Here is a 14,975-nt window from a genome sequence, read left to right as displayed (position 1 = left end):
GCGAGGACCATTCGCAACCGTCTCCATGAAGCTGGGCTACGGTCCCACACACCGTTAGGCCGTCTTCCGCTCACGCCCCAACATCGTGCAGCCCGCCTCCAGTGGTGTCGCGACAGGCGTGAATGGAGGGACGAATGGAAACGTGTCGTCTTCAGCGATGAGAGTCGCTTCTGCCTTGGTGCCAATGATGGTCGTATGCGTGTTTGGCGCCGTGCAGGTGAGCGCCACAATCAGGACTGCATACGACCGAGGCACACAGGGCCAACACCCGGCATCATGGTGTGGGGAGCAATCTCCTACACTGGCCGTACACCACTGGTGATCGTCGAGGGGACACTGAATAGTGCACGGTACATCCAAACCGTCATCGAACCCATCGTTCTACCATTCCTAGACCGGCAAGGGAACTTGCTGTTCCAACAGGACAATGCACGTCCGCATGTATCCCGTGCCACCCAACGTGCTCTAGAAGGTGTAAGTCAACTACCCTGGCCAGCAAGATCTCCGGATCTGTCCCCCATTGAGCATGTTTGGGACTGGATGAAGCATCGTCTCACGTGGTCTGCACGTCCAGCACGAACGCTGGTCCAACTGAAGCGCCAGGTGGAAATGGCATGGCAAGCCGTTCCACAGGACTACATCCAGCATCTCTACGATCGTCTCCATGGGAAAATAGCAGCCTGCATTGCTGCGAAAGGTGGATATACACTGTACTAGTGCCGACATAATGCATGCTCTGTTGCCTGTGTCTATGTGCCTGTGGTTCTGTCAGTGTGATCATGTGATGTATCTGACCCCAGGAATGTGTCAATAAAGTTTCCCCTTCCTGGGACAATGAATTCACAGTGTTCTTATTTCAATTTCCAGGAGTGTATTTGCTGCAATAGCTAAATGACAATTAAATTCTTTTACTATTCACTATTTAATGTTGTCCCAGAGGAAAAAAAGCACTGCTATTCCAAACTCCAAAAACATTATCAATTTCTCTCAAATGAAGAATGGCTTAAGTTATGTATTGTCCTCCCCCCTCCCCGAAATATTGGTTGTATTGACAGACTGGACCTGTTCTGCAGATTAATATTTACTTATGATGATGGCAGACTAGCATGCTAATACTAGCAATGAATTGTTCTCCTTGTGAGAATAATTAATTTACTGATTGGACAAAAATATATACAAAAACTTGTCAACCACAAAGCAGGAGCAGCATTAATTATATATTTACTGATGAACAGAAAAGACTATTCCCCTAATTCTATGAGATTGCGGTTTCACAGAGAATTTGTGGTAACAAATTAATCTGTAGCAAAGCCTCATGTTTACGGCAGCACCATTTCGAAGAGAGCAGAAGGGGTCCAATACATAACATTTACCAACAAGATGTATGGGATACTGTGCATGAAATAAAAACAGAAAATAGAAATAAACATTTATTTCACATCATCTTCCCAAGCCCCAAACAGTATAATTTAACATTTTTTCAATCTTTTGTACACAGTTACATTTTTAACAGTAGTTACATCATTTCTCCTCTTGGTGTAATTGTTTAGCAAAATATTTGCACAGCAAAACAGTATGCAATTCATGACTGAATCAACTGAGTGTTTATTTTTACAGTGAAACCCATAAAAAAGATTGCTGGGAATGTTGTGGGATGCTACCTTCACAAGTACATTTCTCTGATTTGCCTGTTCTAAAAATAAAATTTCCTGGTCTTTCAGAATTTTCTTTAGAGTTAAATAGACATATGTCACACACACTACTACATCATCTGCAGGATATGTCAACCCTCCTCTGTCTTTTACCATAATCAAATCATCACCACCCTGCTTCATTTCATCTGTAGTAAGGAATACCTTACAATATTCACAATGGTTTTTTTTAATAGCTTGGTGTGAGCAGTAACCTGCTATGTAATGCAACAGTGGCCAAGTATTCTCATCTATTCCATCAACATCATTTTCATCTACTGCTACATTTAAAAATTCTTGTATTGATGTTTCTTTTAATCCCTGAATTTGAGTATGAGTAGAAAAAATATCAGTGGTCTTAATAACAACATCCCCAACTACTTTCGACCGAAGCACAAGGGAAAACATAGACTGTGCCCTTAGTTTTTGTTCAGTTTCAAAAACTTGTCTTAGAGAAACATGATAATTTCCCCCACATAGCTGGCGGTATTTGCCGAACCTGTCTTCTAAACTGTCTGTCTGTACTTTTCCTAACAGCAAATATGATCTGTTTTTCTCAGAAAGCCAGTAGTCACTGAAGTCTATCAAAGCAGCAGTTGTGTGTTTCAAAGCGCTATGTGTCTCTCAAGTAAGTTTTCTTTCATTACTACACTCTTCCCAAGAACATAACCATGAGATGAAGCACTGTAAGAATTCTTGTATGTGATGGGATTTACTAGTCACAGGTTCTTGGAAAATATTTCTTAACCTCTGTCCCTTGAGTAATGTTTTTACATTTACAATATCCCACCAACGATTTATTATTTTTATGAATGTTGCAGTACTTTCCCAGTTGCTAATTGCTTTCTTTGAACCAAATGTGTCCAAAGCAACAACTGTCGTATCACTGAAAATACGCAACACTAACTTGACATTTTGGCGCTCAATTGAGTTAGGAAATAGAGACTTCAAAGTTAAGGAACTGCCATATTGCAATAGTTCATCTTTTTCTATCAAGTGCAATTCTTTCAGTGCTCCAACAGAAGACAAACCTCCCTTCAAACTGTCACTGAAGTCAGGAAAACACAAGATCTGCTCCTTTTGGTTAAACCAGTTATTGCGGATACACTTCAAAATATGGACAGTGTCCACAAAATAATACAATGGGCGATTTGGAGAAGACTGTACAGGGTGATCATACTTTTTTTTCACATCTGGAGGAGTAGGAAACTTAGACATTGCTTTCTTATTAATTGCATTATTGTCTGCTACTATACCAACCACCTCAAATCCAACTGCTTCTAATTTAACAATGACTGCTTTAATGTAAGAGAACAGAACATCACCCTGAATAGTATGAACTGGCAGAATAGATACCACATCCTTGTAAGGTGATTCCATGCTCTGAACCATAAAAACATAGGCGCTGGTTGCACACAAAAATTTTTCAGTGTTAAAGGCACATCCTACAACATTTCCAGCTTTGTAATCAAGCTGAGACTTCAGATGAATTTCATCCATCAACAGGAGCACAGTTTTATCATCTGAGGATAAAGTACCTACTTTATTTGTGATGTAGCTCATAAACTGATGACCCTGTTGCTCAATGACAGGATTTGTTGAGAGTTTACTACAAAGCCTTGAAAGGGTGTTAGGACTAGGCATAGAAAAACTGTCAGTGTTCCTCAAAAATTTGTAAGCATGTGGGCTTATAGAATGTACTAATGACCACATTATCATAGAGTTAGTATCATACCTAAATTGAGTTGAACTTCTGCACTTCAAAAATGAAATCTGTTCCTTCAAAAATGTAATTTTAGTTTCGTTTCCTGGCAACTTTTCTAATAAATTTTGCAATAACTGGTCAATTAAAGACAAAATGTTATCTACAGGAGCCTCAGAACTATTATACAGAAGATAAATGTTCTTAAGAACATCACTTACCACCTGTATGTTGTTTACTTTCATGGGAAATTTCATGTTTCCAATACATTTCACTTCAATATCATTATTGAAGACACTGAGTAATAAACCACTGCTTATAACTACGTGGCAAAAAATTCTTGGGTAAGGATTATGCTTTAGTAACACTAGTCTCACACTGTCAGATTTGTTTATCACTACCCAGTCACTGTGCTTTTCACATTCACTCAACTTTGTTTTCATTTGTTCTAAACTATCGAACGATATCGCATCAATCATTTTCGCATGTGTGTCCACACTTTCTTGGATAGCAATTTGAAGAGCACGATTTTCTAAACGCCCCCTACGAATTTCTGGGTCCTCTCGTACTGCAGTTTGATGACTCGACAAGTAAGATGGGCATCCAGGCAACTTCGATGGGATAGCATCTGAAAAATATAACGAAGTATGAAACCGATCTCACAGCATATAAGTGAAATAAAGATAGTTCTTATGCCACTGTACTTTACTAAGAGCGTGTTTCGTAACTCACCTTTTCTCAAGCGTCGACGATCCAACGGTGCTGTCAAGAGTATACCAGTTTTCGGGTCATACATACTGGTACTGCTTAAAATGTCGTCCTTGTTGAAATGCAGTTCACATATCTAAAAACAAGCATACAGTTCTCTTTAAAACATATAACGAAAATTAATGAGGTATGAGATTATAAATATGTTCTTCTGTTTACTGTATTTTGTTCAGCTGTACTACATTTCAAGTAACTACGACACACTAACCAAACAAATACACTGATACTTACAACAGAGTGCTTACTCGGTGTCCAGTCTTGTCTGTGAACAGCCGATAACCATTTTCGTCTTAAATTCTCGTCAGATGGAAAATAAAATACACTGACTTTAGGTCCATTATCGTAATTGCCCCTGCAATTCGGCATACAACACCTTCGGGGCTTCGTAACTGAGTATAGATCAAATAACCACTCACGAACAGCACAAAGTACAACATGGAAACGCTACGAATCACGTGTGTCGGTAGTCGGTTCCTAGCTTCTCAGACCCCTAACCGTGACGTCACAGGTTCCTTAGACTCACGATGTGAGGCCTTGTTCCTAGGTGGCGTTGATGCAGCGCGTGGTCTACAGGGTCTGTGATCGCTGAGGAGAAGAAGAAGAAATATCTTAACTTTGGGCTTGTGTTAACATGTGTAGCCACTGCTCCCCTTGATTCATTACAGTATCTGATGTGACTTTCCTCTGGCACCGTTCTACTAACCTATTTTGGCAGACATCGATTTTAGTGCAGACTCCATATCATTGGTTTTGGCTTTGCTCTCACACTTCGTCTGCACAGCGTTCATTTTCTCCCCCCAATCCTTCTTCACCGTGGTAATCCAGTCTACCAGTCTCTTCTATACGTGGCTATCTAGCGACATAATTCCCTCTAAAATTGTCTGGGTTCCTTATTTCACCTAAGGCTCCCAGTTTCTTTGTAACAAACAGCATGTTCTCCCAGATATCCATTTACTCCTCACCCCATACTACTTCCTATTTGTTCAAATGTATGTGAAATCTTATGGGACTTAACTGCTAAGGTCATCAGTTCCTAAGCTTACACGCTACGTAACCTAAATTATCCTAAGAGCAAACACACACACCCATGCCCGAGGGAGGACTCGAACCTCCGCCGGGACCAGCCGCACAGTCCATGCCTGCAGCGCCTTAGACCGCTCGGCTAATCCCACGCGGATACTACTTCCTATTTGATTGACCCACTGGGCGATTGCTTCATCCCCTCCGCCATGGCTGACAAGCTGTAACGACAAACCTAGAACAATGGTTCAAAATGGTTCAAATGGCTCTAAGCGCTATGGGACTTAACTTCTGAGGTCATCAGTCCCCTAGAACTTAGAACTGCTTAAACCTAACTAACCTAAGGACATCATACACATCCATGCCCGAAGCAGGATTCGAACCTGCGACCGTAGCGGTCGTGCGGTTCCAGACTGTAGAGCCTAGAACAATGCTCCTCACACAGATAACTTTTGTCTGCGAGCGTCATAAGCTACTGGTGTAGCGGTGATGGCTGTACGCGTGGCGTAGCTGGTGTGGTGACTCTGAAATTCCAGACCCTCAAAGTGTGGATTGCTGCTGTGCCAGCATTGTTACGACGACCACATGGCCGCTGCTGTGGCGGTAACCGTGTAGCGTTACGTGCTATACTGGAGCCTTGTGTGCGTGCGTGGACTACGCTGTTCTGCTAGCGTGGTGGCAATGACTGTATGATAGCTGCTGCGGCCGGCTGGAGACCACGGGCCGTGCTGCCGCTATGTCGGCAATGTACACTCGCACGTGGGGAAAAAGAAGGAACTTGTGACCCAAACTGTTCATTTACAATTAGCACCTGCATAGAAACGTAAGTTATTAATTATTTATTAAACTTCTGCTAAAAGAACCTTCTCAGAGCTTTAACTTCTTTCACACTCTGAGACAAGAAAAAAAAAAGACGCACTACGAAGGAACTATGCAAATTGATCACAAATTGACATCCATACATATATCGACGGAAAATGAAACACTGTTAACTTCCGCAGCTGGTGGATGAGTACCTGACGCTGCAGCGCAATTTCACCGTGCAGCCAGCCAGGATAGTAAACTGGGGATACGTCAATACTAGGACATAAAGTCTTTGCGAATTTCTTCCCATGTACTCAGTTGGATGGTAATTATGCCTCGCAGATAGTCGCATGAACAACAAACGTAGATTTCAGCATTTGTGAGAGGACTTGAGGTTGACCTCAAACAAGCTCATTGGAGTAATCAGCGAATCACTCGACATTTGAAGAGAAACGACGCCACTGTTCGACGATGTCGGCTGGAAAGGGTGAACCATGGCCAAACACTGCATCAAGAAGGAAGCGATCGACCTAGAGCAGGGCTTAACAACTGGCCGGTTTTGAGCGCGAGTACTCGCGTCTGCTCAGGCACGTGCTCGCGAGCAGGTGCAAGGTCGCGGAGTAGGGAAGGAGGGGAGGGAGGGGAAATGCGCGCGCACGTTTGAGTGTGATCTCGCGTTCTTAGCAGATTTAACTAGCCATCTGAATGCTTTGAACATTTTACTACAAGGTAAAGATCTGTTAATTACTCATTTCATAGATCGAATACGAGCTTTTAAAATGAAATTAACACTTTGGGTGAGTCAGCTGGAAACAGGAAACCTAGCTCATTTTCCTAAATTATCATCCATGCAAGATGTTCACAAAGACTGTGAACGTTATTCACATAGTTTAGTTGATCAGCGCTTTCAAGAACTGACAGCACTAGACAGTGATTTTGATCTGCTCTCCTCTCCATATTCAGCGAATATTTAAGAGATTCGTCCTGAGCTGCAGCAAGAAATTATTGACCTGCAGTGTGACAGAGAATACAGAGACAAATTTCAGAACAAGAAAAACATTTTGGAATTCTACAGACACTTCCCTCAGGATAGATTTCCTCGTTTGCACAAACTGGCGGCTACAATAATATCAATGTTCGGTTCCATGTATGTCTGCAATGAAATGTAACAAGACGCGCCTGAGAAACGCATTGTCTGATCGAAACTTAAACTGCACGCTGCGCCTAAAATGCACAAGAACAATTACTCCGAACATAGACGCAATTGTAAAGGACAAAAAGTACAAGATAACCGAGAATCCCACACTTCAGTGACACCTTTTATTGTGCAACAGTTCACAAATTAATGACAATGTAGAGGCATACACTAAGCTAATAAAATTATGTGGCATGTGTACATTCTCCTTTATTTGTTTCATTTGTCGCAGTAATAATTCGTGAGTGATATCCCTGCAGGTGGCCGCGGTTTTACATTGACTGGTGGCAGCTGTTGTGTGCCCCACGTGACTTTCCCCACTCTCCGCTCTGGTCTGGTAGTGGGGGTAGCGTGCTCGCGCTGCTCCTTGCTCACGCATTGCTGCTCCGCGAGCACGTATGTTGTGAAGCCCTGACCTAGAGAGTAACGAAGGAACGAGAGACCGATCAGTCGTCAGAGAGTCACTCAGAGCACCGGATTATCATCGATCCAAAGTGCAACTATTAACCCTCCGACAGGCGCGCCTAGTGTTGTCACACGAGCAGGCACTCGTTGTAAAATTTACAGCATGGTCATTTGTCAGTGAAAATAAACTTGTCTTATGCAAACTGTTATATTTATTGAAGAAAGCAGCTCATATTCACTGTCTTCAACATTTATAACAAAAGCTTTTGGTCTTTTAGTTTTTTAAATAACAAAATAACCAGTTTTTCTGACACTTTCATAATACTTTTTACAGACAATTTGTTTGCGAGTTAATTCCGGCAATGTTCATAAAAATGAAAAAATAGCCAATGGCTATCACCTTGTAATTCTTGAAATGGAGCATCAGGCACACACTTTAGCTATAACGTCAACCTGTTGTCATGTTATACTCAATTATGATTTCGGTTTTGTGTGTTTCTTCATCCACTGTATGATAGCACAATTTTTACAAGGAACATGAAACTAAGGAAATGGCTCTAAGCACTATGGGACTTAACAGCTGAGGTCATCAGTGCCCTAGACCTAGAACTACTTAAACCTAACTAACCCAAGGACATCGCACACACCCATGCCCGAGGCAGGATTCGAACCTGCGACCGTGGCAGCAGCGCGGTTCCGGACTGAAGCGCCTACAACCGCTCAGCCACAGCGGCCGACCTACTGAAATCCAAACATTGCACTTCCAATTTCTTTTGTTTTGCTTGGCAGAAATTCTGGAAGAATTTCACGTTTGTTCTTCGTCATTGTACCAATGCAAGTGATATTCTTCTGCAGCAAATATTCAGAAAGGAGTTAGCTTGTGTACCAATTGTCAGTTCTATGGTTCCTGTTAGAATTTTCTATAGGCATCACATATCTTTTCACTATGTCCTCAGAAGCTTTAGATACCCGACATTGTCCTTTGGTTGCATGCCACAAGAAACCTCCAGATTACTGCAATAAAATGTTTTTGCATCACACAGAGCAAACATTTTTGTCCCGTATTTAGCTAGTTTGCTCGGTATGTGCTGATTCCATCTACAACGGTTTCCGTAGGGGTGAAACATTTCATCAATCGTGGTGAATTCACCAGGCTGTAAGAACATTGACAGTTAGCAGCAAAAGGATCCAATACTGTACGAATTGCAACCAACTTATCAGATTTTCTCCTGTCATTCCTAGTTTCCATATTAACAAACCTCATACAGCTTAGAAAAAACAGAAACCTATCGTAAATCATTGCAGTCCTAAGCAGTAGCATTCCTGTTCCGTCTGCTGCCAGAGATCCAGTACACTAGCATGATGGCATTTTCTTCTTCATCTTCTTCTTAAAAAAAAAATCCTGAACACAGCCATTATTTCGTCACCTCCTTTGCGCGAGAACTGATGTGTGTCTCGCTGTTTGTTTGTATAGGTATTTGCATAGTTTACGATTTCTTCAATGAAGTCAAGGTCAATTACTTTCAAAACAGCATTAACTTCATCAGTTACACCCATCACCTTTCTCTTCGGAACTGGTGGAATTTGCACAATGTTTTTTCTGTTTGTTTTTTATGTTTTAGCCCACTCGCATTTACACCAACGTCAGGCATTGTCTGTGCAGTAAATGACACTCGTACATCTGCTGTCTCTTCGGAATCATCACCATCGTCACCTTCAAGTTCAGATTCACTGCCATGGTCCCATTCAGTGTTTTTATCACTCAAATCCACTTTACTTTCCTCCAAGTCTTGAAATGTTTGAATAGACTTGATCATCACCTTCTTCGAGCAGTTAGCGGATTTCTTCGTCTGGTACACCCTTTGAATTGGAACAAAACATCAAAGAAATGAAATGAATAAGTACATTCAGATGTCGGTGTAACCAAAGTAACCTTTAATGGGCACCTATAAAAACTAAAAAAAACAACGAGCAAGTGTAGTTAACTTTTTAGTACACTTTCCTCTGGACATTGACAGCTCGAACAAAGCTTGCAACTGTCACACGAGCAGGCGCAAGTTGTACTTTTTACAACATTCTATAAGTCGTTGCTTACAATTTTGAAAACAAACTGAGAAAGCTTACCAAATGAACTGAAGCCACTTTAACATTGTCGAGAAAACATCAACAATGGAATACATGGCAGCAATGGCGCAATAGCTAAAGGTTAAGGCGTCGATTAGGCATAAAAATAACTGCTATTGTACTTTTTACAACAGCGCGCCCGCTCGAGGATTAATAGTTGGCTCACAGGAAGAAGACCGAGCTCACAGCGCCCAGTTGACCTCCATACACCAACAAGTCTATTGTACAATACCATCCTGAAGGAAATTCAGCTGAATGGTGTTTTTGAGGACTATCTACATATACGAGGGTTACTCAGAAACCAATACACCGCATTTTTTTCTTCAGCAATTCTTTACTGAACGTAATGAGAATTACCCACTCGAAAGAATGGTGTTTTATTTACACACCCTATTTTTTTACTTAATCTTCATCCCGTTGTATGGCTTTCTCCAGTGCGAAACAATGGCACGTATGCCCTTTCGGTACCAACCCTTGTCCTAGTGGCGGAGCTTCCTCATCATCATCATCAAAACGTCTTCCACCAATGGCATCCTTTAACGGCGTCTGTCCTCGCGAATGACATCATCATCTCACTGCAACATGTTATGTGTGACAGCCATGGATGGTCTCCCCGACCACTGCAAATCGTGGAGCTCCGCCGAACCGCCTTCTGATGTCCTCACCCTCCGTGCCTAGCGACTGACTGTACAGGGCTATTACAAATGATTGAAGCGATTTCATAAATTCACTGTAGCTCCATTCATTGACATATGGTCACGACACACTACAGATACGTAGAAAAACTCATAAAGTTTTGTTCGGCTGAAGCCGCACTTCAGGTTTCTGCCGACCGAGCGCTCGAGAGCGCAGTGAGACAGGAGCCGAGAAAGCGTATGTCGTGCTTGAAATGCACTCACATCAGTCAGTCATAACAGTGCAACGACACTTCAGGACGAAGTTCAACAAAGATCCACCAACTGCTAACTCCATTCGGCGATGGTACGCGCAGTTTAAAGCTTCTGGATGCCTCTGTAAGGGGAAATCAACGGGTCGGCCTGCAGTGAGCGAAGAAACGGTTGAACGCGTGCGGGCAAGTTTCACGCGTAGCCCGCGGAAGTCGACGAATAAAGCAAGCAGGGAGCTAAACGTACCACAGCCGATGGTTTGTAAAATCTTACGGAAAAGGCTAAAGCAGAAGCCTTACCGTTTACAATTGCGACAAGCCCTGACACCCGATGACAAAGTCAAACGCTTTGAATTTTCGGCGCGGTTGCAACAGCTCATGGAAGAGGATGCGTTCAGTGCGAAACTTCTTTTCAGTGATGAAGCAACACTTTTTCTTAATGGTGAAGTGAACAGACACAATGTGCGAATCTGGGCGGTAGAGAATCCTCACGCATTCGTGCAGCAAATTCGCAATTCACCAAAAGTTAACGTGTTTTGTGCAATCTCACGGTTTAAAGTTTACGGCCCCTTTTTCTTCTGCGAAAAAAACGTTAGAGGACACGTGTATCTGGACATGCTGGAAAATTGGCTCATGTCACAACTGGAGACCGACAGCGCCGACTTCATCTTTCAACAGGATGCTGCTCCACCGCACTTCCATCATGATGTTCGGCATTTCTTAAACAGGAGATTGGAAAACCGATGGATCGGTCGTGGTGGAGATCATGATCAGCAATTCATGTCATGGCCTCCACGCTCTCCCGACTTAACCCCATGCAATTTCTTTCTGTGGGGTTATGTGAAAGATTCAGTGTTTAAACCTCCTCTACCAAGAAACGTGCCAGAACTGCGAGCTCGCATCAACGATGCTTTCGAACTCATTGATGGGGACATGCTGCGCCGAGTGTGGGAGGAACTTGATTATCGGCTTGATGTCTGCCGAATCACTAAAGGGGCACATATCGAACATTTGTGAATGCCTAAAAAAACTATTTGAGTTTTTGTATGTGTGTGCAAAGCATTGTGAAAATATCTCAAATAATAAAGTTATTGTAGAGCTGTGAAATTTCTTCAATCATTTGTAATAACCCTGTACTTCAGTCAACAGCAGATGCTCTATAGACTTTGCACAAGCGTTTGTGAATGTTCCCCACACAGTTCCTTTTCTGCAGTGAGGAATTGAATGACGGCACGTTGCTTGTAATGTACATCACGTACAGACGCCATTTTTCTGGGCAACCGTCGTATGTGCACATACATTTTGAAGTGACGGATTGATACTCAGTCCTGTCTTGGAATAAGCTTTTCGGAGTCTTACTCTCCAACCTCTTTCCTGAATTAGTTGTTATTGGTGACTGTTGATTCATCGCTTTGCAAGATGAGAGAGGAAAAAGTTGTAGGAGCAGTGCACGATGATGACGGTAACTGACTTCTTCCACTAAGTTGCCATCAACAAAATTAAAACTCTGCCTGTGATCGACACGAATTGTATGCATGAAACGTCTTCTGAAAATTAGCAGTATTGTTTAAAGCTTATCTTCAAATAAATATACTATCTGATACCACAGGAAAAAATCATTCTTCTCTACCAGTCAAAATATTCGACAGGCCGTCATCTAGTTTAGAAGCTAGCAAAAATAAGTGAGAAATCCAATGCAAATTATTTCAAGATATCCTTTTACTGCTCTGAAATGAGAACCGCTAACTTCCTATAAATATATACATTTAGTGCCTTCGTCGTATTTCTGCTGACATTAACAAGATCATATTCAACCAAATAAACTTTTACATAACAGAAAAATCATAGAACACCAATTTGCGACACTACAGGTTTCTGGAATCGTCACAACCAAAGTACTAGAGTGTTTTAAACAGTGATCGTCACACCTTTTTGCTCAACAGCCAATACTGACATTGTGGTGCAACACATGTACCCGTCTCATTATTAATTGATAAGACTACATAAACTGGAACTACACAAATTGGCACGTTATGGCCCCTAGTAGCCCAGGTTTAGCAAGGGTATGATAAGTTGGCCGCTGGCCCCCACTTACTTATCGTTATTAAGTCGGCACTATTCAGAACTCTTCATATGGACAGTTCTTTGTTTCAGATTGCTGTCACTCAAAGCGACCCCAAAGTTGTGACACTGGAGTATTGTGTTATCTTTCTGAACAAATGACTGATTAATAACAGTAATTCTATTTAATGAATTAAGCAGTATGAAACATGATCACAAATATTTTGATCCTTTGATGGCAGTATGAAACATAATAACTGCTTCCACTCTTGAGCCTTAGGTGACGAGCCAACTTTTCATATGCTCGCTATATATCTTCCAGTATACATTTGGTCCAGGCCCCACGCCCTTGGCACGAAACGGTGTCGCTGTCGCCTGTATGTGTGTGTCAATGGAACACAGTGTGCAGGTCGTCAGGCAAGGAGGTCAGCCCGACGCAGTCGCCACGCCACTCTGAAATATGAGATTGCGTACCTCGCAATCTTGTTAAATGTAATTGCAATTGCACCCGATTTTTGACCTGGGTCGCTTATTGAGTGTTGCACAACGGAGCGGTCATCTGCTGTTGCAGTTGACAATGGCAATCATCTCCTCTTCTTCGGGCAGCAGTGCCTGTGGTTTAGAATGCTCCCCATGCATGTGAAGTAAGGCTTTGGGTAACACCTAAATCCTGGGCTACGCTCATAACACTTCATCATTTTTACAGTTTCCCGATGATTCTTCCCCCTTAAAGTCATCCATATGTTGTCTTCAGATCATGTAATGAAGAACACCGCAACAGCGCATCATACCTACACAGTGATGGACACGAACTGTCTTTTCCTGTTCCTTCAACCATAGGCGAAATACCAGCTGTCATATTGAGGGGCTCTGGCCAGGAACATAAGACAATTTGGCTCATAGCATACATGCTGTGTGGGAAAGAGTCCCATCCATAAAGCTGCCAGCAATTTATTGCAACATAATTTTCAGGAATCTCGTTTACTGGAGTAGAATTGTTCTCAGTGATGAGTCCAGCTTCGAACTGAGGCCAGTGACCACCAAAGATTTGCCTGGAGACGCCCCAGACAGTGGTGGGATGCCAACCTGACGACCACTTGCCACATGGCCCGACAACCAGGAGTGATGGTATGGAGTGGCGTTTCTTTTCTGAGCAGGACCCCTTTGGTTGTCATTCGATCCACGCTTACAGCACAGCTGTCATTCTACACTCCGTTTTGTTGCCTTTCATGCCAAGCCATTTCCGCAAGATAATGTCTGCTTGCACACACCACTCGTTCCTGCTGCTTGTCTTTGCGCTTGGCAAACCATACAATGGCCAACAAAGTTGCTGGATCTCTAATTTTGACGATCTAACGCACCAGTTGGACAGAATTTCGCATGATATCCATTAGGAAGATACCAAAAATTCTGTCAGTGCGAAACAGAATAACAGCTTGCATAAGAGTCAGGTGTGGACTAACATGTCACTGATTTGCTCAGTGAAGCTCTTTCCATTGAATAAATCGTCTAATTTTTCTGAAACTGTAATCATTTGTTTGTCTGTACACGTACATCACATCTACCAATTTCAGTCCAATTCGGATAATTCCTTCATGGTGTGTCTTTTTGTCTTATGGTAAATATGCAAAGCAGCATGTATGTACATATATCCAGGATCTCCTTCCAAACGCTTTGATTGATTGCAACCATATTTGTTACATAAATACCAAACTTTATGTGTATCAGCAATGTGTGGATTATAACAAATGGTTCAAATGGCTCTGAGCACTATGCAACTTAACTTCTGAGGTCATCAGTTGCCTAGAACTTAGAACTAATTAAACCTAACTAACCTAAGGACATCACACACATCCATGCCCAAGGCAGGATTCGAACCTGCGACCGTAGCGGTCACACGGTTCCAGACTGAAGCGCCTTTAACCGCACGGCCACACCGGCCGGCTGTGGATTATAACCTCCTAGCTCCCATTGACATGGCGCTACCAACAAAAATTTGTTTTTTCAGCCCCTGCTATGTAGGCTGCCCTGCACATCAGTGTGCAGTGCAGGAATAGTATCAGCCTGTTTGCAGAGGAACCTACACTTCAAGGGCAAGATACAGTTTCCCAGCCACAGAAGTGTAGGCTTTCCTGCACATAGAGGAGGGGATGGACAAAGAGAGGGGGAAAGGAGGGAAGGGACAGAGAGAGGTGGGTGAAGAGATGGCTAGGAGAAGTGGGGAGGAGGAGATGGATTGGGAGACTGGGGAGGAGACGATGGAAAGCGAGAGGTGGGCAGAAGGAGGTGGACAGAGAGAGAGGGAGGTGGAGTAAATAG

The 14,975-nt window shown here is 42.7% G+C and overlaps 1 protein-coding gene across 1 annotated transcript; it reads right to left on the bottom strand.

Annotated features, from left to right (window-relative positions):
* Window positions 1–1,977: 1,977 nt before the first annotated feature.
* On the bottom strand, window positions 1,978–4,535 carry LOC124615878. Its single transcript, XM_047144045.1, has 3 exons — window positions 4,393–4,535; window positions 4,126–4,237; window positions 1,978–4,021 (listed from the first exon to the last, which is right to left on the bottom strand). The coding sequence occupies exons 1-3, from the start codon at window positions 4,525–4,527 to the stop codon at window positions 2,316–2,318; spliced, it is 1,953 nt and encodes a 650-aa protein (XP_047000001.1). The 5' UTR covers window positions 4,528–4,535; the 3' UTR covers window positions 1,978–2,315.
* Window positions 4,536–14,975: the final 10,440 nt, after the last annotated feature.

Source organism: Schistocerca americana, chromosome 5, assembly GCF_021461395.2.
Source record: "Schistocerca americana isolate TAMUIC-IGC-003095 chromosome 5, iqSchAmer2.1, whole genome shotgun sequence".
Classification (NCBI taxonomy): Eukaryota; Metazoa; Arthropoda; class Insecta; order Orthoptera; family Acrididae; genus Schistocerca; species Schistocerca americana.
This window is presented reverse-complemented; position numbering and strand designations above follow the sequence as displayed.

Bases quoted from the DNA above. Each gene is read 5' to 3' on its own strand.
- LOC124615878 (XM_047144045.1), bottom strand. From the start codon at position 4,527: ATGCCGAATTGCAGGGGCAATTACGATAATGGACCTAAAGTCAGTGTA. The intron at 4,238-4,392 runs GTAAGTATCAGT...GCTTGTTTTTAG, and splicing joins CACCGAGTAAGCACTCTGTT to ATATGTGAACTGCATTTCAA. The intron at 4,022-4,125 runs GTGAGTTACGAA...TATATTTTTCAG, and splicing joins TCGTCGACGCTTGAGAAAAG to ATGCTATCCCATCGAAGTTG.